Consider the following 27,341-nt stretch of genomic DNA (forward strand, 5'->3'; position numbering starts at 1 on the left):
CCATGACTGTTGGGACAAAAATTCATGCCCTTAGTAAGTACTGAGACTGCATCGTCGGAAAGGCATTCGTCAGACAAATTAACAACATTCACTTGATCAAGTTCATTCACTTTTTCTGGTTCCATGATCGGGTTCTCACCCCCGTGCGATCGTCTCCCTGTGCTCCCTCTCTTACCCCTCCTGGTTTTTCTAAAGGTATGATACGTTTGGTTTCCCTGTTCCCACGTTTTATTCTTTGTACCTCAGTTAAAAAACGGCTACCATTGCTAGAGAGATTGTTGCTACCTTCTCCCTTCTCAGACTCGTTCTCACTTGACAGGGCTGTATCTAAGGATGTCAAGCTAATACTTGTGGATTTACCATCAGTGGCATCTATCTGACTTTCTTTCGGAACTAGGTGGTCGTACTTTTTTGCAAACATGAATATTCTGCCACTTAAATAATCTCGTTCATCTCTCTTGAGGTGTCTAGTTTTGCGTTGCTTTATGTCTGCCAAATGACGTTGTAACACCTCATTGAGAATATTGTAGTTTTTCTCTGTAGCTTCACTCGGGTTAAGTTTAATGATTTCAGATTCTAAGAGATCAATTTCTATTTGATATTGGGAGACTTTTCTCTCACAGTTGAATCTCCATGAGTTTGTTAGAGTTCCCAGTCAGTTCTGCCTCCTAGGTGACCAATAGGTCTACCTCCAGATCATCATACGTGGGTATGATCTGTAATCGGCGTCCCCTGGGTATGCGTTTGACACGTATATATTGTTTAAGTGTGGCCGCGTCCCACCACCTGGACATTTCATTTCTCCTCAGTTTCTCCAATTTCATAAATTTCTCTCTTAGGCCCTCTTGTTTCGGGGCTTGTCCGCCATGTGCTCCCATATTTGCGGTGCTATCGGATGATATGTTATTAAAAAGGTCCTGAGCCTCTTTGTCTCTATTCTGTCTCTCTCTTGTAAAGGTAGTCATAATGAACCTGGTGCAGCCTCCTAAAGTACAATGACAATTGTAAAGTAGTGGTTAAAGATAGGAATAATGGCGCCACTCAGGAAATTATCATGTGGGTATGTATACTTTGTCAATATTGATAACGGTGCTGTAGGGTGAGGAACACCACTAATCCCCCCCAGAGGTTTGCCAGCCGTAGCTAGCAGCAATAAGAAAGATTTGCCCCAGCACACATAGACAGTTTTTACGGTTAATATAATAGCATACTGTAAGCAACGATTAAATACAGTTGAGTACAAATTGATGACTTTTTTTCCCTCTTTATTGTCAAGTTCTTCTGACAGCCTGACAGCCGACTTGTGTTTCGTTGCTAATGGGCAATCTCCCGCGACTTTATCAAGGCTGTGTAAGATAAACAAAACAAGCAATGTACCACCTTACAAAGTAATTCGTGTACATGAAATTTATAACAGAATGTTACTTCACAAGTGTTCCAGATGCAATATAAGAGCAAAAGGCGGAAATGACGTGGTAGGCCAAATGCTAAATAAATCGGGCAAAGTAACCCAAGCAACTATCCAAGAGATGGAAAAGAGAATCCTCAAATATTACAGTGGGTTTGTGATTTCACCGTGACAGGCTGTCAGAAGAACTTGACAATAAGGAGGAAAAAAAAGTCATCAATTTGTACTCAACTGTATTTAATCGTTGCTTACAGTATGCTATTATACTAACTGTAAAAACTGTCTACGTGTGCTGGGGACAATCTTACTTACAGCAGGGGGCTGTGTTACCATACATGGTGCGTCGCAATTCATGTAACAACCACAAAAATGATTCTCCTGTCTGATAACACGTATGCGCTTTAACATTATCATGTGATCAGTTATGTTTTTTTACCTAAATTGTGGAGCTGATGTGGAGAAATTTAAATATATAAAAAATCATATACATGAAGCACATCCTTACACTCATTAGCACTGACCTGATTACAGCAGTAGTGGCTCTTCCACGTGTAAGTTCACTTCTGTTTAGGCCAATGGTCATACTGTTGCGCTGGCCTACATGAACATCCGCAGAACCTCCAGCGTTCGCTATAACTATCACGGCAAAAAGTTGAGATTTGAGGTTTGTATTCTCAAATTCTGATTTATAGAACGATCATTCGCGGCATTTTCCAAATGTAACTCCCACACAATATTGCAGAGAAAACGATAATATAACAGGGTCCTGGCAAATAAATAAAAATATGCCAATATAGCGGGATCATCGCAGTCCTAAATTTAAGACATTGGATTGGGATTAAGGTGCATCCAGGGTAGTTTGCACTGGTGAGTAAATGGAATGTGATGGTCACCCATAAAACTTTTTGAGTATTCCCAAACATTCATTCTGGCCTTTTAAACTCAATTTGCCCGTTGTAATGCTGAAAATAGTCTTGTAAGCGTGAAAATAGAGTGTTAAATAGCCCAGGTGCACCCGTAGTCTCAGCAACTGAAAACAAAGAGAGCTCTCCACATGTACTTTCTAAATCGAGAAAAAGGGGCAAAACATTAAAATCGGAGGCTGACCATTTCCGCCATATTTTTTATTCCTGAACATTGTGCTCAGGAGGTAAACGTTAGCGAGTATCTTTAGGAAAATCGTAGGCATATCCATCCTTTAATAAAGTTCCTGTAAATAAGAATCTGTGTATCCGAGAATTAGAAAACGGGTCAACTTGGTCACTGTAGCTATACTATTATCCTTTTCCTGTGCCTTAAAGAAATGCAAAGCAATTATGTATTTTACAACTGTACGTGTTAACAGTACGATTGAATTCTCTCCTACCGTTCTTTTATTCCCTAACCTCATCCATTGTTTAATATCTGTGCATAATGTGAGCATCGCTGTGTGTTGGGTATTTTAAACAGAACCCATACAGAAATTATGGCCGGAAGGGGCGGGGTTGTGTGAGAAGCTTCCACAGTATCGTTAGATGTTGCTATGTGGTTTCTATGCATTAGTTGAAACCTGAAAGACCGGTCCTTCCGGAAATTCCTGTCTGAGGCATCCACTTATCTGCTCATCTAAGAAGTCGATGGGGTCACCTGAGGGAAAGCGGGCCTTGCTTGTGCATTGGAATGCGGGGCTTGAGGTATTTACTGCGTGTGGTAAATATCAGTGATTACGAGATTGCCAAGGGGAATGAGGAATAACCTGGGAAAAGAGGTGTTTACCACACCTATTTCAGCTATTTTTTAGTTTTCCCGCATTTTTCTACTTGTAATTTACCTGTTTACCAGAAAAACTCGAAATACCGAGTTTTGCGAAGGAATCGGAACTCGCCATACTGCTGGAAACTGAACGACCTAAAGGATATTAAGTTAGTTTTCATATTTTTTGCGGCTGCGTCAATCGTTTAAAATCCCTTAACATAAAATTATTTAAGAATGTAACTATTTCAGAGATAAAGGAATACTTCACAGTTGAAGGTGTACCTTAATACAAAAAAGAGACATGAGAGGAGCCGAGTGCAGCATGTGATGACTCCTTAGGAGTTATTACAAGCGCGGCCCATCCTGGGACGGACAGAAGATGTGCAGGCGGGGACTGCCTTTACTGGCGGTGAAAAAAAAAGTCCCCAGTGTATCACGCCGCCAGTAAAGCATCCAATCCCCCCCCCCCCGCGTGCACATCTTCTGTCTCGTTTGTCTCCCTGCGTGCGCGCTGGAATCGTATCGATTCCAAAAAGCCTCTGCATGGCAGACAGCGCATGTGCTGCTTTCGCCAGGCCGAGACCTACAAATGCTTCCCTAGACCCTAATATGCCAGCTAGCTATCGACCCATATCTCTTCTCCCGGCCGTGGCAAAGGTGTGTGAAAAAGCAGTTTACAAGCAGTTGGCCACCTTTGTGGAGACATCAGGAGCCCTCCACCCTGCTCAATCGGGATTCAGGGTAATGTATAGTACGGAGACGGCCTTGGTCGAAATATCAGAGGCGATTAGAGAATGTTTGGATGCCAGCGGTAGAGCAGCACTCATTTTGTTGGACCTCTCCGCCACGTTCGATACAGTGCCCCACCGGCAATTACTCGCTCGTCTCTCGACTATTGGCGTTTCTGGTCTAGCTCGGGGCTGGATTAAATCATTTTCTAGAAAGGTGACCACGGCCGTTCCACAGGGCTCTACTTTGAGTCCTCTCCTCTTTAACCTCTACGTTACGCCCTTGATCTACTTAGCAGAGGAACTGGGAGCGAAGATCATAGCCTATGCTGATGATACTCAGCTTCTTTTTACCTGGAAAGAAAACGACTTGCCCCCAGACCAAGCTAAAAACTGTGTCTCCACCATTTTTGATTGGCTTGCACTCTCACAGCTCAAGTGCAATGAGGGCAAGTCGGATATACTACTGTATGGCTCTTTCTCCCCCATATTTCAGGGAGTCGATCTGGCCTACAGAGTACCCCATGCCAAAATCTATTGGCAATCCAGTTAAGAATCTGGGGGTGTGGTTCAGCGAGGACCTCCGGTTCTCCCCTCAGAAAAGAGACTTGCTGGTATGCGCTTCGGCATATTGAAATCTTTTAGAAAGTTCTTGCCTATGCTTCCGAGACCTGCAAAGGAGATGGTGACACGAGCTCTTATCCTGTCACGCATTGATTATGCCAATGCATTGTACATTGGCTTGCCTAACTATCAGCTAAAAAGAATTGCAAACAATACAAAATTTTGCTGCCAGAGTTTTGCTTGGCATTCCCGGAAGATCTAGCATGAAGCAACACCTTGGGACCTACATTGGCTCCCTGTGGCCAGCCGTGTCCAGTTTAAGGCTCTCATTCTCGCTCATGGAGCGTTGCATGGAACGGGGCCGCCCTATCTTAGAAGCCGCTTCAGTTTTTATGAGCCCAAGAGACAACTGCGCTCAGCTGTGCAGCGCTTAGTGGTGGTTCCTCGTTTTCGGCTTTCTCGCATGGGAGCAGCTCTTTATCTTTTCGGGCCGCAGTAGCCTGGAATGCCCTCCCCTTTGAACTACGCAACACTCAAGACCTCAGGCTGTTCTAGAAGCACCTAAAGGCTCTGCTGTTTAACTAAGTTGCGCTTCTCTCAGTTTCACTGCTTTTGCTGGCTTTCACGCCGGGATACTCTTGAGTAGCTGTGCGCGTTACAAATGCCAATAACATAACATAACATGTGCAGCAAGCATACTTCCCACATATTGGGAGCTTTGATACTGGGTCTTTATATTAGTATACGCTTTAGGCGATCTCTTGAGGAGTATTTAGTTAACATTCCACAGATTTAGCATAAGTGGTTATAATTTTCCAGGACGGTACTGGAAACAAAAAGCAGCATTTCACAAACCATGTATACTAGAACATTTACACCACCAAGTAAGCTCACAATTGCCAGAGTTTTTTTTCATTTATTTTATCCTGCACTCGACTACTGTGTGATCTTCGGTACCAAGAGACCTGTAACAGTAGTGTGCGCAGTATAAATGCAATCTGCCGGTCAGCCTTCCAGACGGTGATGAAAATAAAAAAGAACTGTCCAAGCCTAACGGTCTGTACTTTCCAAACTGCTATGATGGTTAATTTTTTTTTAATAGCATATGCCATAAAAAAAAAAGTAAAAGGACACCATGCCAACCATAATATTTCAGTAAAAATGTTCAATTAAAAAATGGACTTTTGTATATAATTTCAAAAAACTGTGCTTTCTAGCAGGCAGATGTACTTAGAAGAGGTATAGAGAACTGTTTTAATTTGAATGGAAATAACAAACAAATATGCTTCTTCTAGATGGATGTGATTCTTTTTGGGTCAAAGAAAGGGCCTGATTAGTTTTGAATTACTGTAGCTTGTAGGCACAGTTTGAACACAAAAAGACGGCTAAAAATGTGTAAACACAGGCTAAGGAATGAAGAGAAAAAGACATTGGCAAAGTAAAGAATTGACCTAGCACTTCAGTGCACTTCTTGTTAGGGTGATATGCACATGTGATTAGCATGAATGCCACTCACAGAGAAAGAGAGCCAATGACTGTAGTGGGCTTACCCACTGTCCCATGCTGTGGCGGTGGAAGCGCGATGTGAATGCCAGTCCAGTAGTGGAAGATTGCTGACCTGTGTGTGTACGTATTTGTTTTATTCATTACTTTTTGATTGGGAGTCTAGCAAAACAGCCTTTAGGCCTAAAAAGACTAAAAGGGACTCAACAGCACAGTAATTAAATGGAGGTCATTGACTTCCTTCTATACTTTCTCATACCATTTCTCTTCCTGTTTCTTTTCCTGTCCTGTACCTCCTCTTCTACCTCCTCTTCCACTTCCTGTTCTATGCGATGTGGTGTGTAACATCAAATCAAATAAGGAAACAGCATAGGTTGCTGGGAGAGTCTTTATGTTTTCTTCTGCCCTGCCCTTCTTATTAAGTATTCAATCCCTCACCAGCCTTTGCCTTTCCCACCAGTGCTACTTATGTAGGAGACTGTGGCGGTTGACATTTACCGAGGGTTATTTACTGTTGGAAATGGGCCTTTTTGCAGGGTTATCCCCAAACGTTTTGCTTCTTCCTCCTATTTTTTCCTATAGGCTATAGGACTTTGTGAACTTTACCACTGCTGATCAATACTAAAGTGCACATGCTCTCTGTGTAAATTGTTATTGTGATTGGTTCTCCCTGATTGGCATATTTGTTTCACCAGTAGGTCCCTAGTAAAGTGCACTGAGTGTGCCAGGGCTTATAAATCAAATGCTACTAGTGCGCCTGCAGCACTGATTGTGCCATCCACATGAGTAGCCCTGAGAAGATGTCTCAGGCCTGCCACCGCGGTGCCTGTGTGCAGTTTGTTAACTTCCATATCGACTTGGCAAGTGCACCCACTTGCCAGGCCCTAACCTTCTATTCTCTTACATACAGGGCACCCCTATGGTAGGCCCAAGGTATCCCCCTGGGCAGGGTGCAGTGTATGTGAAAGGTAGGACATGTACTGGTGTGTGGAACATGTCCTGATAGTGAAATACTACCAATTTCGTTTTTCACTATTGAAAGCCTATCTTGCCCCATAGGACAGCATGGGGAATCCTTTGTAACATTTTACAAGCATATCTTCCCATAGGGATAAGATTGAAAAATTGAGCTTGGTATCCCGGAACTCAGGATTTAATAACACATCTTTTAGTAAAGATGGTTTTTAAATTGTGTGTTTGAAAATACCACTTTTAAAAAGGGGTTATTTTCTTGTTCAACCATCCTGTGTGCCTCTGCCTGTTTGTGGATTGACTGTCTGGCTTGGGAGTGACAGGGGCTGGGAAGGTGCAGTGGCTCCAGGAGTCTGGAAGAGTCAGCACTAAGCTGAATAAGCCTGATCTGCATTTGGAGTGGTGGGAGGAGTAGCACCTGTACCTGAATAGGTCTGTGCCTGCCTTCCACAATTCTGGCTCCACCCCCTGTGGTGTCTGGAGCCAAGGCTCACACTGACAATGGATGTTGTTGTGCACTTGCAGAGTGCCCCAGGACTGGTTTGAACTGGGCTCAGAGCCCCTTGCACAAAGAGATCAACAAGATTTTGGGGTATAAGTATAAGACCCAAAACCCCAGGCTTTATCATTCCTGTAATTCAAGAGGAACCTTTGCCAAGGAGAAGAGCTGGAGAGACTGAGGAGAGGTACTGTGCTTGCTGTGTTTCTGGGGTTGGCCTGCAGTTGCTGTTTCTGCCAAGGAAAGGAGACGGGCTTTGCTGTGTGCTGTGTTCCCTGCTTGAAGGAGATCTCCAAGGGCCTGAAGTGTGCTGGCCTCCTGTTTTGAAGTCTCAGGGACACAAACGCTTCACCCCCAGCTCCCCTGAACTCTGATGATGTGCGTTCTAGCCTGCCAAGAGGTGCCTGTGCCAGTTTTGGGCCTCTGGAGGTTGTTGCTGCTGTTTGGGAGCTGGGAGAAAGAAGAAACATGAAGAACTGCTAAGATAGGCGCATCGCTCTTCTTGCAGCTGTTTTCTTGACGCATCTCCACGGCGTGAGAAGAATTTCCATGCATTGCCGTGCCACTGCGAAAACCTTCACAGCGCCTGTCGCCTCTACAGAAATCGACTCATCGAGGGATCGCAGCTTAAGAGGACTGACGCAGCGCCTCTCGCATCAATCGCTGCCGCATCTCGGATTTCCACACATGGTACCTGTGCGGCAAGTTCTTCCGATGCATCACCTGCGGACCGGAACCGCCACTAAGAATCGATGCAGCACTCCCCGTACAGAGCGGATTCGATGCAACCCTTCCTCTGCGTGCAGTGGGACTGTCGCATTGCCTCCCCAAGGTCTCAGGAGTGTCGCATCTCTTTGTTTTCTGACGCTGCTGCTGTTTGGCTTCTGAACTTTGACGCATCTACCGGTACAGTCTGAGGACGGCCAGACTCGTGGTGGCGCAGCAGTCTTGCAACCTCCACATTATGTCCCTAGTGGCCGTGCCACCCTAGGACCCCTGACTTCACAAAGGAACTGTGGTTCCCTGGCAGTGGCGCAGCCGTCCAGAGGCATCTATATGCTTGCTGGGACCACCACGGTTCCACTAAGTATATTATGACTTTCATCACCACCACTAATTCCATGGAGGTCATACCTCTATGAAAACAGTGTAGGTGAGGAAAGAATGGGGGCCCTGTAGGGCCCCCATGTTCCTCATGCTTTGTAGATGCACAGAAGTGCCTGCACAACATGAACATTTCAGTCCATGTCGTGCTGTAACATCTTTGATGTTCCCATTGCAGTGCCTATTTTACAGGCACCACCGTGGGAACGTCAAAAGGAAATGTTCGACAATGACTAAAAAAGTAATTATATGGAGGGCGGTCATCACGCGGGTTTGATGGTGCATCGGCTGGGGGGCCCGCTGCCGTACCTTCACACTCATACTCGGGCCCTTAAACTGTATATGTTGTTCAAATAGCAGCCGGTACTATCCTCTATAAGACCATGAATGTGTTTTGCTGATTGCAGGCCAAGCTTACCAAAAGATTCGGAATCCAGTTTAGCCATGTCAGTGAGTAGGAAAGAATACCAAGTTATAAGCTATTGCAATAATCAATGCATGATGATACATAGGACACCAAATGCGTTTTCTTGGATAGGAAAGGCAATTTTACTCTTCATAGTCATAGTATGTCAAAGTAACTGGAAGTCACTATCTTCACTTAGTGCTGTCAAGGATAGTTTCTGTTTGGTTATAACCTCCAGGGATTTTATCCTTTGCATATGGGTAGGTGGAAGCTCTATATTCTTGTGCCAATGAATGATGTTACTTCCAAGCAAAGGGAGCTTGGTCTTATTAGCATTAACCAACTGCCTGAAGCTGAACCATGAAAAGACGGAAGCACTGGTCTTCGGACAACACCTGGTGGCTGACAGAACTAGGAACAACACCAACACTCACTGAACACACAGGAATCTGGGGATCATCCTGGATGGCAAACTTAACATGATGGCAAGAGTCAATACAGTGAGTGCTACCTGCTCCCACATTCTACGTATGCTACAAAAGATCTTCGTGTGGCTGTCACAAAGCAACAGGCGAACCGTCATGCGTGCACTCATCACAAGCAGATTCGACTATGGCAACGCATTCTATGCCGGAATCGACAAGCAACTTCTACACGGACTTAAGACCATACAGAATGCTGCAGCAAGTCTCATATTTACCCATCTCACCTTACCTCAGGCAGCTCCACTGGTTACCCATCTTCAAACGCAGCCAATTCAAATTCATCACTTACACCCATAAAGGTGTGCACAACACCGGACAGCATACCTAAACAACCACAAACATTTTCACTAGCCTAATAGACACCTACACTCATCCTCACTCTCACCCGCCTAACGCCCCCACATCTACAAAAGCAGATCAGTAATAAATGTCTTTGAGAATATATTCAATGGTTGGATTTGGGTTGGAATTAAAAACCTTTATGAAGAAATGCCCTTATAAAGAACCCACTATAAAGAGCCCTCAAAAACAATTTAAGTTAACATCACCTGGAATCTAACCTTTGCCCTAGCCATACCTCTGAGCCTAACCTCTTCCATAAACTGAACTCCGTCTCTATTTGTAACCTTGGCCTTTGTTCCCATGTGTATATGTCATATTTAATTTATATTGATAGCGTAGAAATTCTTTATTTTTTTTATTTTTTCAATGTTATTTTTATTTTCTTTATGCTGGCCAAAAATGTATTAATCAGAGCAGTACTCAAACAAGAATTAATATATAAAATGTTTTTCTTAATATTTTTTTAAGTGATAAAACAATTAGAATAGTGCAAGGCTAAAAGTAAAAAAAACTAAATTAATCATTGTGAATTTTATGATCCTAGACAGTCACCAAAAACATTTGATACTACAAAAGGTAGGAGTTTATTCATTGTAAGCTATGAATGATTCAAGTAACTACATACATCCTTGTAATTATGGACTTATTTGTGATAATTGTGCGTTATTTCAATACCGTGGGTTTGAGTGTGCATCAGGGAGATAGCAGTGGAAACGTTTTAGAACTCCACCATGTATATGCTTGGGTTTTTCCCCTCCTCCACTGTCCTGTATCCCCCTTCCCTTTGGCCTGTAATCTCATTCCTCCCCAATGGCCACATTCCACACACACCTAGTTCATAATGACACAAAGCTATCAGGGCCAAGTTTATAAACAAAAACAAGTTTAAATTTGGTTGAATCATGAACATCTTATACAATTATATTAATTCATTAGCCCGTCGTTTTTGTAACAGCAACTGTTTTTGAGTGACTGCCACTACTGAAAAAAATTATATCAGATCCAACTTCACCAGAAAACTCCAAATGTATCTCTCTGCTATTCTACCTAGCAAAAGTCTTGAAGAAACTCATCAACAAGAGACTAGCTAAACACCTCAATGACAATCATCTCATTGACCCACCCCAATCAGGATTCAGACCTAACCACAGCACAAGACTGTGCTTATTGCCTCCACCAAGAACATCTGGCTTATCATGGAACAAGGCAAAGCTGCAGCCTTCACCCTCCTCGACCTCTCTGTGTCTTCCAACATTGTCTCCTCCCTGATCCTCATCCAATGTCCCCACAAGGCAGGGATCTGCAGAACAGCTCTTACCTAAATCAGCTCCATCACCACAGACCACACACAAGGTCAGATGAGCACCCCCACACTATTCAGTGTCTACGTGACCCCCGTTCACCAACATGGTCCGAACCTATGTTCTCAACATCATCTCATACGCTGATGACACACAACTCATCCTCTCCATCTCCAAGGCCAACACCCAAGCAAAGTTTATCAACTGTATGACGGAATTCCCTCTCTGAATGAAATCCAACTGCCTGACGCTCAACTTGGATATGATAGAGGGGTATTCTTTTGAAGGGACACCAAACTCTCGTCCTTGGCCTCGTGGCCATCAGAACTGGGACCAACACCCACCCCATCCAGCTAAGCCAGAAACCTGGGGATCCTGATCGACAACCACATATTGATGTCCAGTCAGGATTAGCTTGATCCTCTCCTCCTGCTTCCACACCCTCAAGATCCTCAAAAAGATCTTCAGAAGGCTTCCTCTTAACACTTGTCGAGCTATAACCAAGCAATAATCACCAGCAAGGTAGGCTATGGGAAGGTACTCAATATCAGAATCTCCGCCCAACTCACCATGAGGCTACAGATCATGTAGAAGAGAGTGGCCAGTCTCACACTTAACCTCCTATCCCATACCCACATATCCGCTTACTTGAGGACTCCACTGGCCCCCTCCCCACAAGTGTGCCCAATTCAAAATACTCACACACACATACAAGGCACTGCACAAACCTTGGTCCTACCAACATGAACAATAACATAGACTTTTAAACCAGATACCTTCGATCTACCAGCCATCTGCTCGCCTCTATCCTATGCATCTGATGAGCCAGAGGCTGAACCTTCTCGTGCTTAGCTCGTAAAGCCTAGAACAAACTCCCCCTTCACATTAGAGCCTCCAGCTCACTCCTAGAATTCAAGAATAATTTGAAAACGTGGCCCTTCCAATGAGCTCAGTAAGGGCAGCAATCCCTTCTCAAAGCATCATGATACCTTCCCGGGTGATATGCACGCCCTACACGTAAACATAAGTTAATAGTAGTATAACATTATTTTATTTCTTTTACATTTTAGCCTTAAAAAGATGCGACAGATAAAGCACATATTCCCAGTAAAAACATATAATTAAGCTGATTGAGTGCTCGTCCAGCCAATTCATCAATTCTTGTTGTGTATGAAATTCTTGAAAAAAGGACCACAATAGCGGCATGCATGGACTAACGAGCTGAGTTCACCTTGGGCATATGACTGTCACTATTTCATACAAATATATTGGCAATATTGACATTTCTTTATAGAAGTTTCTTCACCAAAGTTTCTTAACGATGGCGTAATCTTGCCAGAGCCATTCTCCGGCTCCTAAATAGCACATGTGGCGAGCAGGACATTACAAATCACTGATTTTAAAAATTTAGAAATGAAGCAATACATTAATAAGAAGCCTGGGTGCAACGCTTTTCAGAGCAAAGGCGGATTGCTGTCTGAATACCTGACTTTTTGAGATTTTGAGTCCGAGATTAGGTTAGATAATGTTTTAAATAAAATGGAAGAAGACATTAATGATGATTTAGCATACTTAGGGTGACTTCCAGAACCGCCCAGGTGCAGACCTGCGCTCAGTGCTACCTAGATGGCTCCGCTGCAGATTACCTTAGTCAACACTCATCCCAATGCTGTGCTAGGCAACCTAACTCAAGATCACCTTAGCCAGTGTGAATGGAAGAGCCACCGTCGCAGGCAAAAAAGAGCAGAGTGGTATGAGTGGCGATGGGGATACATCTATCCATCCATGTCACGCCAGACAGTGAATGGGAAATTGAGACATCCCAGAGAATTTTTCAAGGACCAGGGAGTGTGCTGTGTGGGAATCAACAAGGAGAAGGAGGCTGAGGTGCGCCTGATGAGAGGGGCCATGCTTGCGAGTAGATGACCATGCCAGCGAGTGGATGATTGATGGGATATGACGTCAGATGAGCATGCGTAGTGTGAATAGCGAGTAACAATAATGTCCCGTTTTGTATAGTATCTAACATTTCTCAATTTACCCACCTTAGAAAGATAGAAGGCTGTGTCTGCTTGACCATGTTTCAAACATGTGACCTTCTAATCACCACATCAGTCTGCAACAGCGATCTACTCACTGAGCCATCCTGCAAACCTGCAGTGGAGCTAATCCAGTGCCACCTAGATGTTATTGTACGAGTAGACGCCCCAAAGCCTCATGTAAGCCAGACCGGCCCTCCTCATTAGTAAGAGCAAAGTCAGGATTACAGTATAAAAATGGCTTCATTAACAAGGTGAAGAGGAGTGGGACAAGGCAAAAGGAAAGCCATAACGCTGAGCAGCTAATGAGACTTACTACCATCTTATTGTGTGTTTAATCAACATGCACAATGCCTATTGCATGGCGCAGAGGTGTAGAGCAAGAGGCCGAGCCTTAACATCTAAACCAAAAAGTCACTTTATAGCACTTCTTTTACTGTAATGTTTTATCATGACCATGAACTTAATTTCACGATCTCACCTAAATGTGAAGTGAGACACATGCATTAGCAAATAGAGATCCTTTGAGCAACACAAATCAAATAATACACGTAGATAACATGCATCATATATGTAGTTAACATGTAGCTTATATTATGTCTTGTAACTATAGGTGCCGAAATGACATTTGTTCTCATAACCACACCAATGCTGTCATTTTCTTTAGATCGCTTTGGATTGTCCTGCAGAATTTTGTCGATTCTATGTTCAGCTTCAAGAGCCTTATCTAAAGGACCCAGCTGCCTATCCCAAGCTTCAGGTAAAGGAGTATATGCTGCTTGTGAATCATCATATATACTGCAATGTATATTTTGGAATTTCTACCTTTTATATTTGATGCATCCGCATTCGATTTTGTAACGTAATTTTTTTTTTAATAGTCAATTTTTTTGTTTTGAAAAGCAAACAGCATTAGACATGGAAAATGATGACTCATTACCATTTACAGAAGCATAACATCTCATGAGTCCCGACCTCTGAAGGTATACACAGACATAGTAACTGAGCAGAGTATTTTAATCATTCCACGGTACCCAGCCATTTTCCCCACACCCTACGGTACTTCTTGGGACACACTCGTGCCGCAGGCAGGGTTTTTTCTTGGGTCGCGCACCAGTCTACCCCCCTCCGCCACTTCCCGGGGCCAGGTGGATCTGGAAATTTCCACGCCGCCGCTATGTCATGTTTAGCTACAATCATGGCTGTGTTAAAAAATAGCTTTTCGTTTCTGGACCCATCCAGCCCATCTGTGATCCCCAGGAGGGAGTGACGTGGGTCATGGGGAACCACCCAACCCAGGACTTCTGTGAGCTCCTCCTCGATATCACCCCAGAATCGCGCCAAGCGGGGGCATGACCAGACCATATGGAAAAAGTCGGCTGGGGTATGGCCACACCTCGCACAGGATGCATCCAGGCACAAGCCCGGCCTGTGAAGGCGCAAGGGGGTGAGATATGCAGCGTGCAAGTAGTATAATTGAATCAGTCTGAGTTTGGCGGACGCGGTGACCATCTTGGGCGCCATGAGGGTGTCACTCCAGTCTTCCTCATCAAGGGGACCCACCCACTCTTCCCATTGGTCTCTTAACCTGTCCAGTGTAGTGGGGGTGTTGTTGACCAAAGTTCGGTAAATGGGGGAGATACCCCCTTTGCCCAAGTCCCCCAGCATAGTCTGTGACTCGGGAGGGCCATATTCAGGGAGCCTAGTATCGTCTGTGATATGCGTGTGGAGGCCATGCCGCAGCTGTAAGTATTTGTAGAATGAGGATGGGTGGAGGGAGTAAGGGGTCTGGAGGTTTTGAAATGAACGCATATGGCCGCTAGCCCAGACGTTCCCAAGTTATGAGATTCCAATAAGGTCCCATGATTTAAACCCTTGCAGCCCACTAACCTCTTGGAGCCAAGTGCCCTGCCAGAGGGGTGTACATTGGGTCAGCTTGCGCGTCCAGTGAGTGTGACGCAATGAGGCCCGCCAGGCCAACAGCACGGAACGCGTCACGTCGGTAGCTGAGATGGAATGGACCCCCCCGTACATCAGTGATTGGATTTTGGGTAGGCCTAGTTCGCTCAGCTTGAGTTGGTAAGCTGGGTCGGACCAACCCCTGTTGAACCAGTCGTGGATAACTAGGAGACGTGCAGCCAAGAAATAGGGATAGAGGTGCCAGTTCAGGAAGAAGGGTAACCCATATCCCCAAGTATTTGAACGATTGATGCCGAAGCGGTATGGTAGACTGCCAATCGTAACAGTCCCTGGATAGGTGCAGTGGGACCAGTACCGACTTCCCCGGGTTCAGCCGAAGACCGGATGCTTGCCCAAAGGACTGCAGGATCTGGAGGCAGTGCGGTCCCGATAAGCCGGGTTCTGCCAAGAAGAGCAGGACATCGTCCGCATATAAGGCGATCTTGTCCGCCTCTGTGTTGGGCCATTCCCACCCACGAATACGATCATCGGCCCCCACCAGGAGGGCCAGGGGCTCCATCGCTAAGGCATAGAGCAGGGGCGAAAGGGGGTAACCCTGCCTTGTTCCCCTATTAATGGGCAAGGCCTCTGACAACGCACCATTGACCAACACACGTGCCCGTGGCTGGGCATAGAGGACGTGGACCAGCCCCCTAAAGTGGGGTCCAAACCCCATCTCGGCCAACACATCCATTAGGTACGCTCAGTCCACCGAGTCCAAGGCCTTTTCAAAGTCTATGAGAAGGAGTGCTAGGTATGGAGTGAGTAAATGTCAATGAGCTAGGGCCAGCTGTAACCTCCTAAGACAGTGTCGGGTACCTCGCATGGGCATGAAGCCGCACTGGTCCGGGTGAACCTGCAGGGACAGATAGGGCTTCAGTCGTTGGGCGTGTCACGATCCTGAGTTAGGGAGGGGATCTGGGTTTATTTGCTCCCTCCTCCCTTTGTAATGCGGGTACGTTGAGCCCAGGGAGCACAGGATGCTACAGAACGGAGCGCAGGTAGCGAAAAACTACAAAGCCTAGAATGCCAAGGGCAGCCGCGGTCGGTAGTAGGAGTACCTGCAGGGCGGTGACGTGGGGAGGGGGAGGGGCAGGGTGGGGGGTAGTAAACTATGGATTACGGAGGTTTACAGGTAAGTAAACATATAAATTAATAAAACGAATTTCGTTGCGTGCACTGCATCCCCAAATGCAATGCAGTGCACGCAACGAAATTCGTTTTATTAATTTATATGTTTACTTACCTGTAAACCTCCATAATCCATAGTCTACTACCCCCCACCCTGCCCCTCCCCTTCCCCACGTCACCGCCCTGCAGGGACTCCTACTACCGACCGCGGCTGGCCAAGGGGCATCGACCCGCGCATCACGGCAGGAGCCGCCTGTTCATTCGACTGCTATAAAGCCCCACCCTTTCTTGTAAACGGGGCTTGACAAACTTCCTGGTTATCCCCGTGGATGCAGCGCTAAGCGGATGTTATTCCTCGCTGGAAGTCGAGCGCTGGTTTCTTCCAAAGCTGCTGAGCCCATTTTTGCCATTTTCCAGACCTATGCTGTGTCTGGGCCTTTCGATGTTCCCGTGGTGAATCATGGACACTGGTGTTTCATTTCGCTGAGCTTTCGAAGTGGGCAGGAGCCCTTTCAGGTATTTAGGTTTCTTGCGGGGTTGCAGTGGTGATTCCCGCTTCCCCCGCATTTTCGACTTTATTTTCACTACGCAGTCTCCCAGACACGGGGGGGGACTGTTTGCGTTATGCTTCCTTGTGATTCCGTGTTCGCTGTGAAGTAAACAGTGATTACGGCTACCGGAAGAAGTGTGGGCTGAACTTCACAGTGTCTCTTCTCACGCACCTGCATTTCCCTGAAACCGCCGACATGAAGGCGCTGTGACTGCAACAAGCCTCTCATTTCTCCTGGAGACATTTGAGACAGGAGTTTCTTCTTCTGATTACCGTTTGCCACCCGGTACAGTTCTCTTTGTCCTGGGATCGTTCTCCAGAGCCATTGCGGTCTGCTATACTCTCTCATGAGGGGTCTTAACTAAACGCTGGACGGCTCTTCCTACCATACGCAATCCAGACGCCATACCAAAACCGCAGTGTTTATTATTTTCTCCACTTCACTTTTTCCCTGGGGAGCTCCCTTGCACAGTGGTGTTTGTGCTCCTCTGAGTGGGGTTGTTCCCAGGGAAGGAAGGGGGCTTTCTTCACGACATCGTCCCTGCTGGCCGACCTTTGAGGTTAGTGGCCTTCCAGATTTTATGCTACTGATGGCCTGACAGATTGTCAAGCCTACGTTAGTTGCCCAGCCCGGATGATGGACACCAACGTGGTGTTGACTTCGATGCTGGAGAGCATTGCGGCTCTGCAGCAGGAGGTACATACCTCACGCTTGGAGAATCAGGAGCTGAAAAAAGAGATGGGCACCTGCGTAGGGAGGTAGCAGATATTACTAGAAAAGCCACAGGAAAAGAGTCATATATTAAGGAGTGGACACTCCCCCCCCCCCCCTCGGTCTCTACCACCACACCAATATCAGGGGGAGGTGCACCAGGCCCCGGGTTCTTTACGGTACCAGCAGCAACTGTGCCTCCTGATAGGTCTACTTCGACAGTCCATGTCATACAGAACCATGGGATACCGCTGGCACCACCAAAAGCTTTTATGGGGACCCCAAGAAGGTTGAGATGTTCCTTAACCAATGCAGGCTCCACTTCCTCTGCAAACCTTCAGTATTTCAGGAAGATGCGGCTAAAACCTCCTTCATGATGTCTTACGTGGGAGGAAACGCCGCTAGCTGGACCATCCCCTTGATGGAACGAAATGATCCAGTGTTGCAGAATTTTCAGGGTTTTTGTCTGGAGATGAGGAAGCTGTTTGATCGGAAGTCACACATGGTGTCTCTGGACCGGGAACTAATTACTCTTCGGCAGGGGTCACAAGATTTGTTGACTTACATCACCACCTTTAACCGCCTCCTGGTGGAAACAGACTCGCCCCAAGAGAAATGGACTACACTGTTCTATCAGGGACTGTGAGGAGAATTAAAAGACGTACTGTCGCAGGTAGTCCAACTACCTCAAACCTGTGAGGAGTTAATCGACCTCCCTGTCCAGCTGGATCATCGCTTACAGGAAAGGAAGGGAGATAGAGGCAGAAGTGATACCCGTTTTTTCCTCCCCCGATCTAAACCAGCTTCCGAAGAACACCCGAAGCAGCCTGAAGGACCGGAACCCATGCAAATCGGAGGACTTCCGGGCCCTCTCACAGCTGAAGAAAGAAAGAAAAGACAGCAGCAAAAACTGTGCTTGCACTGCGGGAAAAGGGGCCACTTCATCAGAGAGTACCGAGCAAGAGCCAAGCTACCCGAAAAGCCGACCACCTCCAGGACGCAAGCTGCCATATTCCCAAAGATGACAGAAAACTAAAAAACCCAAGCCAGAAGGGGATCTCTGTGTTGGGTTCAGGAACTAACATGATCTCTTTAGCTTTGGCTAATATCATTCAGCCTTCTGTGGCTCACATGAATGTGTGCGTCACCCTGTGGGTGTCCGAAAAGAACTCCATTGACATGTCTGCCCTTTTGGATTCCAGAGCCACTGGAAACAGCATTGATCAGCAGTACGCCTGGAACATCGGGGTACCATACGAAAGCAAGAAAACACCTGAACTAGTAAAAGCAGTAGACGGAAAGGCCTTGACATCCAGACCGGTGAGGTACCATACTTGTCCCCTTACGATGCGAATAGGAGAGAACCACTTCGAAAATATCCAGTTTACCCTAATAGACGCACCACACTTCCGTCTAATCCGGGGTATGCCATGGCTAACACTTCATGACCCTGTTATCCAGTGGGCAGACCGCACTGTGTCCTTAACCTCCGGATACTGCACGGACCAGTGTATCACGCAACCAGTACACCCGGACGTTTTCACTGGTACGCAAGCTGGATTCTTAGCAGAGAGATGTGAAGACCTCGGGTATTGCTGTTCCATCATGCTACCAGATGTCTACAAGGACTATAAGCCCGTCTTCGACAAGCAGGAGGCAACACACTTACCACCTCATCGGACATATGACTGCCGCATCGACCTCATGCCTGGAGCTGACATCCCTTGCAGCAGGGTGTATGCCCTGACGGAGCCTGACACCCGCTATCTTAAGAATTACCTGGAAGAGAATCTAGCCTCTGGCTTCATCAGGCATTCATCGTCACCAGCCTCGTCTCCTCTCTTCTTTATAACTAAGAAGGATTGCGACGAATTGAGGACGTGTATCGACTATAGAGCGATCAACAAGGTAACCATAAAGAACAGGTACCCGCTGCCCTTAATACCGGTGCTGTTGGATCAGCTAAAAGGAGCACAAATTTTTACGAAAATGGATCTCCGAGGGGCGTACCACTTGGTCAGAGTCAAAACCGGCGATGATTGGAAAACCGCCTTCAGGACCAAATTCGGGCTCTACGAATATCAGGTGATGCCCTTCGGGCTGTGCAATGCCCCGGCAGCGTTCCAATTTTTCATGGATGAGGTGCTTCGGGGCTTGTTGGACACCTTCTGCATCGTGTACATCGACGATATCCTCATTTATTCGTCTACCCCCCAAGAACACATCACCCATGTGAAGGCGGTGTTGGACAGACTCCAACAACATTCGCTGTACGCCAAACCAGAGAAATGCCTGTTCCACATGACGGAGGTCGCCTTTCTGGGGTATGTCATCAATGCACAGGGTTTCCAGATGGACATGGGCAAGGTCGAAGCGATCACGCAATGGAAGGCTCCTCAGCACGTCAAAGCAGTACAGAGCTTCTTTGGGTTCGCAAATTACTACCGACGTTTCATCAAAGACTTCTCCAAAATAATACACCCTATATCGCGACTGCTGAGAAAGAATACCCCTTTTTCCTGGGACCAAAAAGTGGATCGTTCCTTCCAAGAGTTGAAGAATCGATTCACCCAAGCTCCTATCTTACGTCACCGAAACCCGAGCCTGCCGTTCATTGTGGAAACGGATGCATCGCAATACGCTATAGGAGGAGTACTGTCACAAAGACAACCCGACACAGGACAGCTCCATCCAGTGGCGTACTACTCCAAAAAAATCTCCCCAGTGAGGTTAATTATTCCATCACAGACAAAGAGCTATTGGTGATCAAAAGAGCATGTGAGGAATGGAGGCACTACCTCCTGGGAGCTTTACACACGATCGAGATCTTCACAGACCACCGGAATCTTTTGTTCCTGAAATCCGCTAGAGCCCTCACTCCACGCCAGCTGCGGTGGGTCTCTGTTTTTCTCCGACTTTGATTTTGTCATCAAATACAGACCCGGGCCCCAAAACGATAAGGCCGACGCACTGTCACGATTGGACGAACCTACGGACGCCGAACTGGATGTACCTCAAGAACCTCCCTCCGTCCTCCCTGAGAACGCCTTCCAGTATGAAACCTTAGCGTTGATCACGTCAAAAGACTTCCTAAAAGACCTGAAAACCTCCTTGGCTCACGTGGATGGCCGCGCCTGGATACAGGAAGACCAGAACACAGAACTACAACGACAATCTATTATACCGCTACCATGCCTTGGATGTCCCCCAAACGGCTCAACAACAACAAGTGTTAGCTTGGGCTCACGACTCAATGTTAGTAGGGCACCTAGGGGAACACAAAACCATAGCCAGCATTGAGAGATCCTTTTGGTGACCCTCACTACGAAACGACACCAAGATCTACCGAAGAAACTGTGCTATCTGTGCTCAAGGCAAAGCCAGCAGTTCCAAACCCGTGGGATTGTTACGCCCCATACCCATACCACCACTCCCTTGGCATACGGTGTCGATGGACTTCATCATTGAAATGCCAACCTGCGAAGGTTACACCACCATCCTAGTGGTGGTCGATCACTTGACTAAGATGGGACATTTTATCCCCCTAAAACTGCTGCCTACCTCTGCCGAACTGGCTGTTGTCTTCCTCCAGCACGTGGTGAGGGCTCACGGACTACCCAGGGTACTCATAACAGACAGAGGTACCCAGTTCACCTCTCGGTTTTGGAGAGCGTTATGTGAAGCCATGAGAGTGAAGGCCCGAATGTCCACCAGCTACCACCCCCAGACAGACGGAAAGACTCAACCAAACGCTTGAACAATACTTGCGTTGTTTTACCCTCCAAAACACCTCTGACTGGTACCCATTGATCTGGAGGGCAGAGTTTGCCTACAACAACGCAGAACATTCCACATTGGGGTGTTCCCCCTTTTTCTGTCTATATGGGTTTCATCCAAATATGCTCCCTTTCGAATGGCCTGTAGTTTCACAACATCCCACCATCCAGGAACGCCACACTCATCTCAGAGCAGTGCTCATTGAAGCAAAGAGGCAGCTAGAGGCATCACAGAGGGCACACAAGCGTCACGCTGATAGAAAGAGAACCCCTGAGCCTACTTATCAGGTGGGAGATAAGGTATGGTTGGCGACGAAGAATCTACATCTAAAAGGGGTGGGTAAACTGGCTCCTAGGTGCGTAGGGCCCTATGATATCGAACAAATAATTAACCCTGTTGCCATAAGGTCGTCTTTGCACCAGTTGTGGAACATTCACCCTGTGTTCCACGTAGCCTTGCTTCGGCCCTGTCCAGTCAGTATGAGGTTACCCTCTATGCCATTACCTGTAGAAGTTGAAGGGGAGGAGGAATACGAGGTTCGAGAACTGTTGGATTCTAGGCTTGTGAGGGGACGAGTGCAGTATCTAGTGGACTGGAAGGAGTAGGGTGTGGAGGACAGGACCTGGGAACCAGTAACCAACCTGCACTTCCCGCGATTGGTGGAACGGTTCCATACCAAGTACCCAGGTAAACCAGGGCAACCGCCGAGGCGGCGGTGTCGCGATCCTGAGTCAGGGAGGGGATCTGGGTATATTTGCACCCTCCTCCCTTTGTACTGCAGGCACGTTGAGACCCAGGGAGCACAGGACGCCACAGAACGGAGCGCAGGTAGCGAAAAACTACAAAGCCCAAAATGCCAAGGGGCATCGACCCGCACATCACGGCAGGAGCCGCCTATTCATTTGATGGCTATAAAGCCCCACCCTTTCTTGTAAACGGGGCTAGACAAACTTCCTGGTTATCCTCGTGGATGCAGCGCTAAGCGGATGGTATTCCCCACTGGAGGTCGAGCGCTGGTTTCTTCCGAAGCTGCTGAGCCCGTTTTTGCCATTTTCCAGACCTATGCTGTGTCTGGGCCCTTAGATGTTCCCGTGGTGAATCGTGGACACTGGTGTTTCATTTTGCTGAGCTTTCGAAGGGCGCAGGAGCCCTTTCAGGTATTTAGGTTTCTCGCGGGGTTGCGGTGGTGATTCCCGCTCCTCCCGCATTTTCGACTTTATTTTTACTACACAGTCTCCCGGACACGGGGGTGGACTGTTTGCGTTATGCTTCCTTGTGATTCCGTGTTCGCTGTGAAGTAAACAGTGATTACGGCTACTGGAAGAAGTGTGGGATAAACTTCACTGTGTCTCTTCTCACGCGCCTGCATTTCCCTGAAACCGCCGACATGACGGCGCTGTGACTGCTACAAGCCTCTAATATCTCCTGGAGACATTGGAGACAGGAATTTCTTCTTCTGATTACCGTTTGCCACCCGGTGCAGTTCTCTTTGTCCTGGGATCATTCTCCGGAGCCATTGCGGTCTGCTATACTCTCTCATGAGGGGTCTTAACTAAACGCTGGACGGCTCTTCCTACCGGACGCAATCCAGACGGCATACCAAAACCGCAGTGTTTATTATTTTCTCCACTTCCCTTTTTCCCCGGGGAGCTCCCTTCCTCAGTTGTGTTTGTGTTCCTCTGAGTGGGGTTGTTCCCAGGGGAGGAAGGGGGCTTTCGCCACGACATCGTCCTTGCTGGCCGAGCTTTGAGGTTAGTGGCCTTCCAGATTTTATGCTACTGACGACCTGACAGGGCGGGAATGGTGGCGTACAGCTTGATCTCCGTGTTGATGAGGAAGATGGGACGATAGTCCGCACAGTGACTGGAGGGTGGCTGAGATTTCGGTAGGAGCATGATGGTGGTGATGTCCGTCTTGGGTGGGAAGAAACCCTTCTCCAACGCTTCTTCGCATAAGTCGACCAGGCGGGGCACAAGAGTTTCACGATACATCGCGTAATATTCTTGGGGAAGGCCGTCTGGGCCTGGGGTCTTGCCCGACGAGGTGAGGGAGATTGCTTCTTTGATTTCCTCCCAAGAAATGGGGCGGTCCAGGTCTTTCTGGGCGGCCGAACCCATCCGCGGGAGACGTACGTTTCCCTGCTTGAGGAGGGTGGAGAGCGACAGGCCCGGGGCTCGCACTTCGTAGAGTCGTTGGTAGTAATGGGCGAAGGGGCGGGCCATCACCAGTGGGGCGATATGTACCGCTCCATCCTCGTCCACCACCTCCGGGATAATGCGATTGGCCCTGGGGTATGTGGCTAATCTATGCAGGATCGTGCCATTTTTGTCTCCCCAGCCATAGACACTTGCTACTGATGACCTCCAAAGGAGCTTAGCAGCATCTAGGGATAACTGTTTGATCTCTGCCCGAAGGTGAGCAGGCATGGGAAGGGACTGCTAAAGATGGAGTGCCTGCGCCTCCCGTGAGGTGATTTCCCGCAATTGTGCCGGTCTCTGGCTTTTGAGCTGGCCCTTCGCGACACCCCGAATGGTAGCCTTACCCACCTCCCACGGGGTACCCGGAGAAGCTACCGACCCTTCATTAGGGAGAAAATGCTGCATGAGCTCCGTCCCCATCACCTTTTTGAATTCCTTATCTTGGAGGAACCATGCGTTCATTCTCCATGTTTGGCGGGCTGAGGGGGGGGAGCCCCCATACGAAGAAGCACCGGGGAGTGGTCAGAAATCCCCCTGGGAAGGATAAAGTTGCATCTATACGCGCCTGTGTATGGTGCGCTGCAGAGGTGTGGGTGGATTGGGCGGGGCAGAGGTGCCAGGTACGCCATGCATCACATAGGCCCAGAGACTCGGCCCAGTTCCGTAGCTGCTTCGCCTGCGCCAGTCTAGTGGTAGAGGGAGGGCCTGTCGTGTCAAGGGTCAGGGAGGAAACTGCATTAAAATCGCCTCCAATGATGGTGGGGCCCAAGGGCAGGGCAGTCAACAGGGCCGCAGTGTGCTTAAGGGTGGTTGCGAGCATCGAGGGGGGGAGTAAATGGACATAAGTTGAAGAGGAGAACCAGCCAGGGAACCGCAGAGGGTCACTGACAAGCCCTGAAGGTCGTGAGGGACCTGTGTAAGCACGAATGGCAAGGTGCGTTTCAGAAGGATAGCCACCCCACGGGAATCCCTAGAGAAGCCTGAGTGCCATACTTTATCATACCCATAGCGTGCCAGGAATGAGCAGCAGTTACCCATCAGGTGCGTTTCTTGAAGTCGGAGGACGTCTACGTTAAGAGACCATTAACATTCCACGATAAGACGTGAAGGGACGCCCTAGGGACAGCTGTATGAGTCATGGTGGGTGGTACATGGATCTGGTTCGTATGACCTTACAGGGAGTCGGGAGTGCGCGCGGGAGCCCACATCTGTGTGGGTGAGCACAAGTAATGACAACGTATTTGGCCCCTGAAGAGTAGCCGTGAGGTGGTCCGTGGTAGCTGAAACAACAAAACAACAAAAACAACGTCATGGGGAAAAAACAATCCCAAACCCCCCCCCCATACTTCGAGAACAGAAGCATCTGTCGACCCCCCCCATTGTAACAGTAACCAAACTAGAACGTTCAGGTTGGGAGCGTAGAGGACCCCTCCATACAGACGGATATGTAGTGGTTCGGCAGAAAAACAAGATAAGTGAGCATGAAAGTCTACCATTGTTCAAGATCCCCTCCGGAGGAGATTCCCGCCCTCATAGCCAGTAGGTGTCCGGCCTCGCTCAGTAAGGCCTCGAAGGGTGCGAGAAAGGTCCGAGTCTATTCTGGGCGAGCCCCCCTGGGCCGGCGATGAGGATACTCCATGTAGAGCGTCTGCAGACTGGTGCCTGATGCGGGGCAGAGAGCCCGACTGGCTGGAGGAGTCTCAGAGTCCGTGGGCTGCCACGCTCTGGATGCTGCTACTTGGGACCGGTGCCCTCTACAAGACTGCATGCGCCGCCGGCGCCCCGGTGACCGTGGCCCCTTGGGTTGGGAGCCCGTGGGTCCTGGAGACAGATCACGCCTCTAGCCTCTGGCCTGGGGCGAGTCGAAGAAGTGAGTTTTGCTCTGAAAGATGACACGGAGGTGTGCGGGTAACTGAAGTTGGTACTGTAGGCCCAGGGTGCACAGTTTCTTTTTCACGTCTGTGTAGGAGCGTCAGAGTTCTTGCACCTCCCTAGTGTAATCCGGAAATACCATCACGGTGTGGTTTTAGAATTTGAGGGGTCCGTTGGCATGTGCCGCCCGCAGGATGGCATCCCGGTCTTTGAAGTTGAGGACTTTCAATATGATAGGGCGAGGGGGGGCTCCAGGGGGTGGCCTAGGTGCGAGGGATCGATGAGCTCTCTCAACCATGAACCATGTCGAGAGGGCATCCTTGGGCATCCATGATGTACACCAGGCCTCGACAAAGGTGGCTACCTGGTTCGTCTCGACCCCCCGGGAAAGCCCACCAGGCAGAGGTTGTAACGGCGTGCGTGGTTTTGAGCATCCTCCGCACGCCGGTGGAGTTCCTTGGTGTGAGAGCGGAGGTGTGCTACCCGCTCCTTCAGTTGTGAGATGTCGCCCTCCACTGTGGATAAGCGAGATTCAGCCTCCGTAAGTCGTACAGTGGCGTTACGGAGGTCTTGTTGGAGGAGGTATACGTCCACTTTGATCTCCCCAGTTTTCCCCTCGACGGACGCCTGCGAGGCGCTGATTGCTTAGAGAATGGTGTTTAGATCCCTGTCCTGGGGGGGAGGGGCCCCCTCCGCCTGTGTAGGGGGGCCCTGGTCAGAGGTGGTGAAGCTGTCCATCATCGTCTGCGTGGGGGCCGGTGTGGACTTATGGGCCCTATTTCTCCCCATGGTTGATGACAGATCCTTCAGGTACAGAGAGTCCGAGGACCAGGCGGGAGAGACCTGGGACCGTGGAAGCCCTATACGAGAGCCAGGAACCCCGTCCAGAGCAAGAGGTCGCCAGGTAGAATCGCAGGGTTCGTGTGGGGGGCAGGCAGCAGGAGGGTCAAGCCCGCTGGTGGTCCGGAGCATCCCGCAGTGCAGTCCGCAGGGGCCAGGGATGGTGGCAAGGATGGCGGTGGGAGCTGTCACCTCGGAGAGGGCCCCCTGAAGGAAAGGGTGGAGGGACCAACAGTCCAGCAGTCTTTAGCAGGGGCCCTGAAAAAGGACGGGCCCGGCCCCAAGTACATGGACTGCTAGGTGAGTAGCTGCGGGATGGGACGCCCCTCATGTGTCGCAATGGCAGCGCAGAGATCCGCAGCGGCGGGTAGGCGCCACCAGCGGTCAGGCCGGGAAGTCCAGAAGCTGTGCACACAGGAAGTTGTGTCCAGGGGTCGCCTACCGCACCACCCTACACCGCCACCCAATCTGGTGGCTGTAGACACCCGCCCCCACAGACCAGGAGCTGGGACCCTGGGACACGGCCCGTCTCCGCCCCGCGGATGTTGCGGGCCGCCGGATCCCTTGTGCAGTGACAGAGGTGGGGGCAGACCTCTGCAGCTCACCTCCCCGGGAGCCCAGCTGAACCACAGCCACGCCTCCCCCGGATCTGTCAGCCCTCGGGACAGCACCAGATTCGTCTGGCGAGGAGGCGCCCCACCGCACCAGGTTGAAAGGGAGAAGGGGAGTGCATCACCCCACGTGCCGCTGCCCGGTAAGACAGCCGGTCTCCACCCCACTCACCGAAAGATGTTACCGCCTCCTGGTCCCAACCGAACCCAGCCGGGGGTACAGCACCACAGCCTGACCTCCCGGGCACCACTCGCCACTCCGGAAAATGCTCCAGGCACACCAGCCGACCCGCTGGTCGAGAGACAGAGGGCAAAGATCTTCGGCCGGGTGTCCGCCACCGCTGGTGCTCTGGGCCGCACCATCGCGGGCGGTGGGTGTCCCCGATATTTGCTGGGTCAAAACCACCTGCAGATCGCCAAGAGCCTATCCAGGGCCAGGAAACAGCCCAGGACGACTCCGCTGCCAAATGTCAAGCAGCTCCAGCCGGCACAGCCAAGGGAAAGGCGCTGCAGCACAGCCGGTAAAAGGCCGCCATGATGGAATGCCGGGCCTCCACGGATTGCGGGCTCTGGACAGCGTCAGAAGCCCTTATGCAGCACTCTGGG

At 48.8% G+C, this 27,341-nt stretch overlaps 1 protein-coding gene across 2 annotated transcripts in view; it reads left to right on the forward strand.

Annotated features, from left to right (window-relative positions):
- The window catches only part of TM6SF1 (transmembrane 6 superfamily member 1), a 507,967-nt gene that overhangs the window by 355,909 nt on the left and 124,717 nt on the right, over positions 1–27,341 (forward strand). For both annotated transcript variants that reach the window (XM_085644277.1, XM_085644276.1), the window contains exon 8: positions 13,753–13,845. In XM_085644277.1, the coding sequence (XP_085500403.1) occupies positions 13,753–13,845 (93 nt within the window). The remainder of the gene's footprint in view (positions 1–13,752; positions 13,846–27,341) is intronic.

Source organism: Triturus cristatus, chromosome 3_1, assembly GCF_964204655.1.
Source record: "Triturus cristatus chromosome 3_1, aTriCri1.1, whole genome shotgun sequence".
In the NCBI taxonomy this organism is placed as follows: domain Eukaryota; kingdom Metazoa; phylum Chordata; class Amphibia; order Caudata; family Salamandridae; genus Triturus; species Triturus cristatus.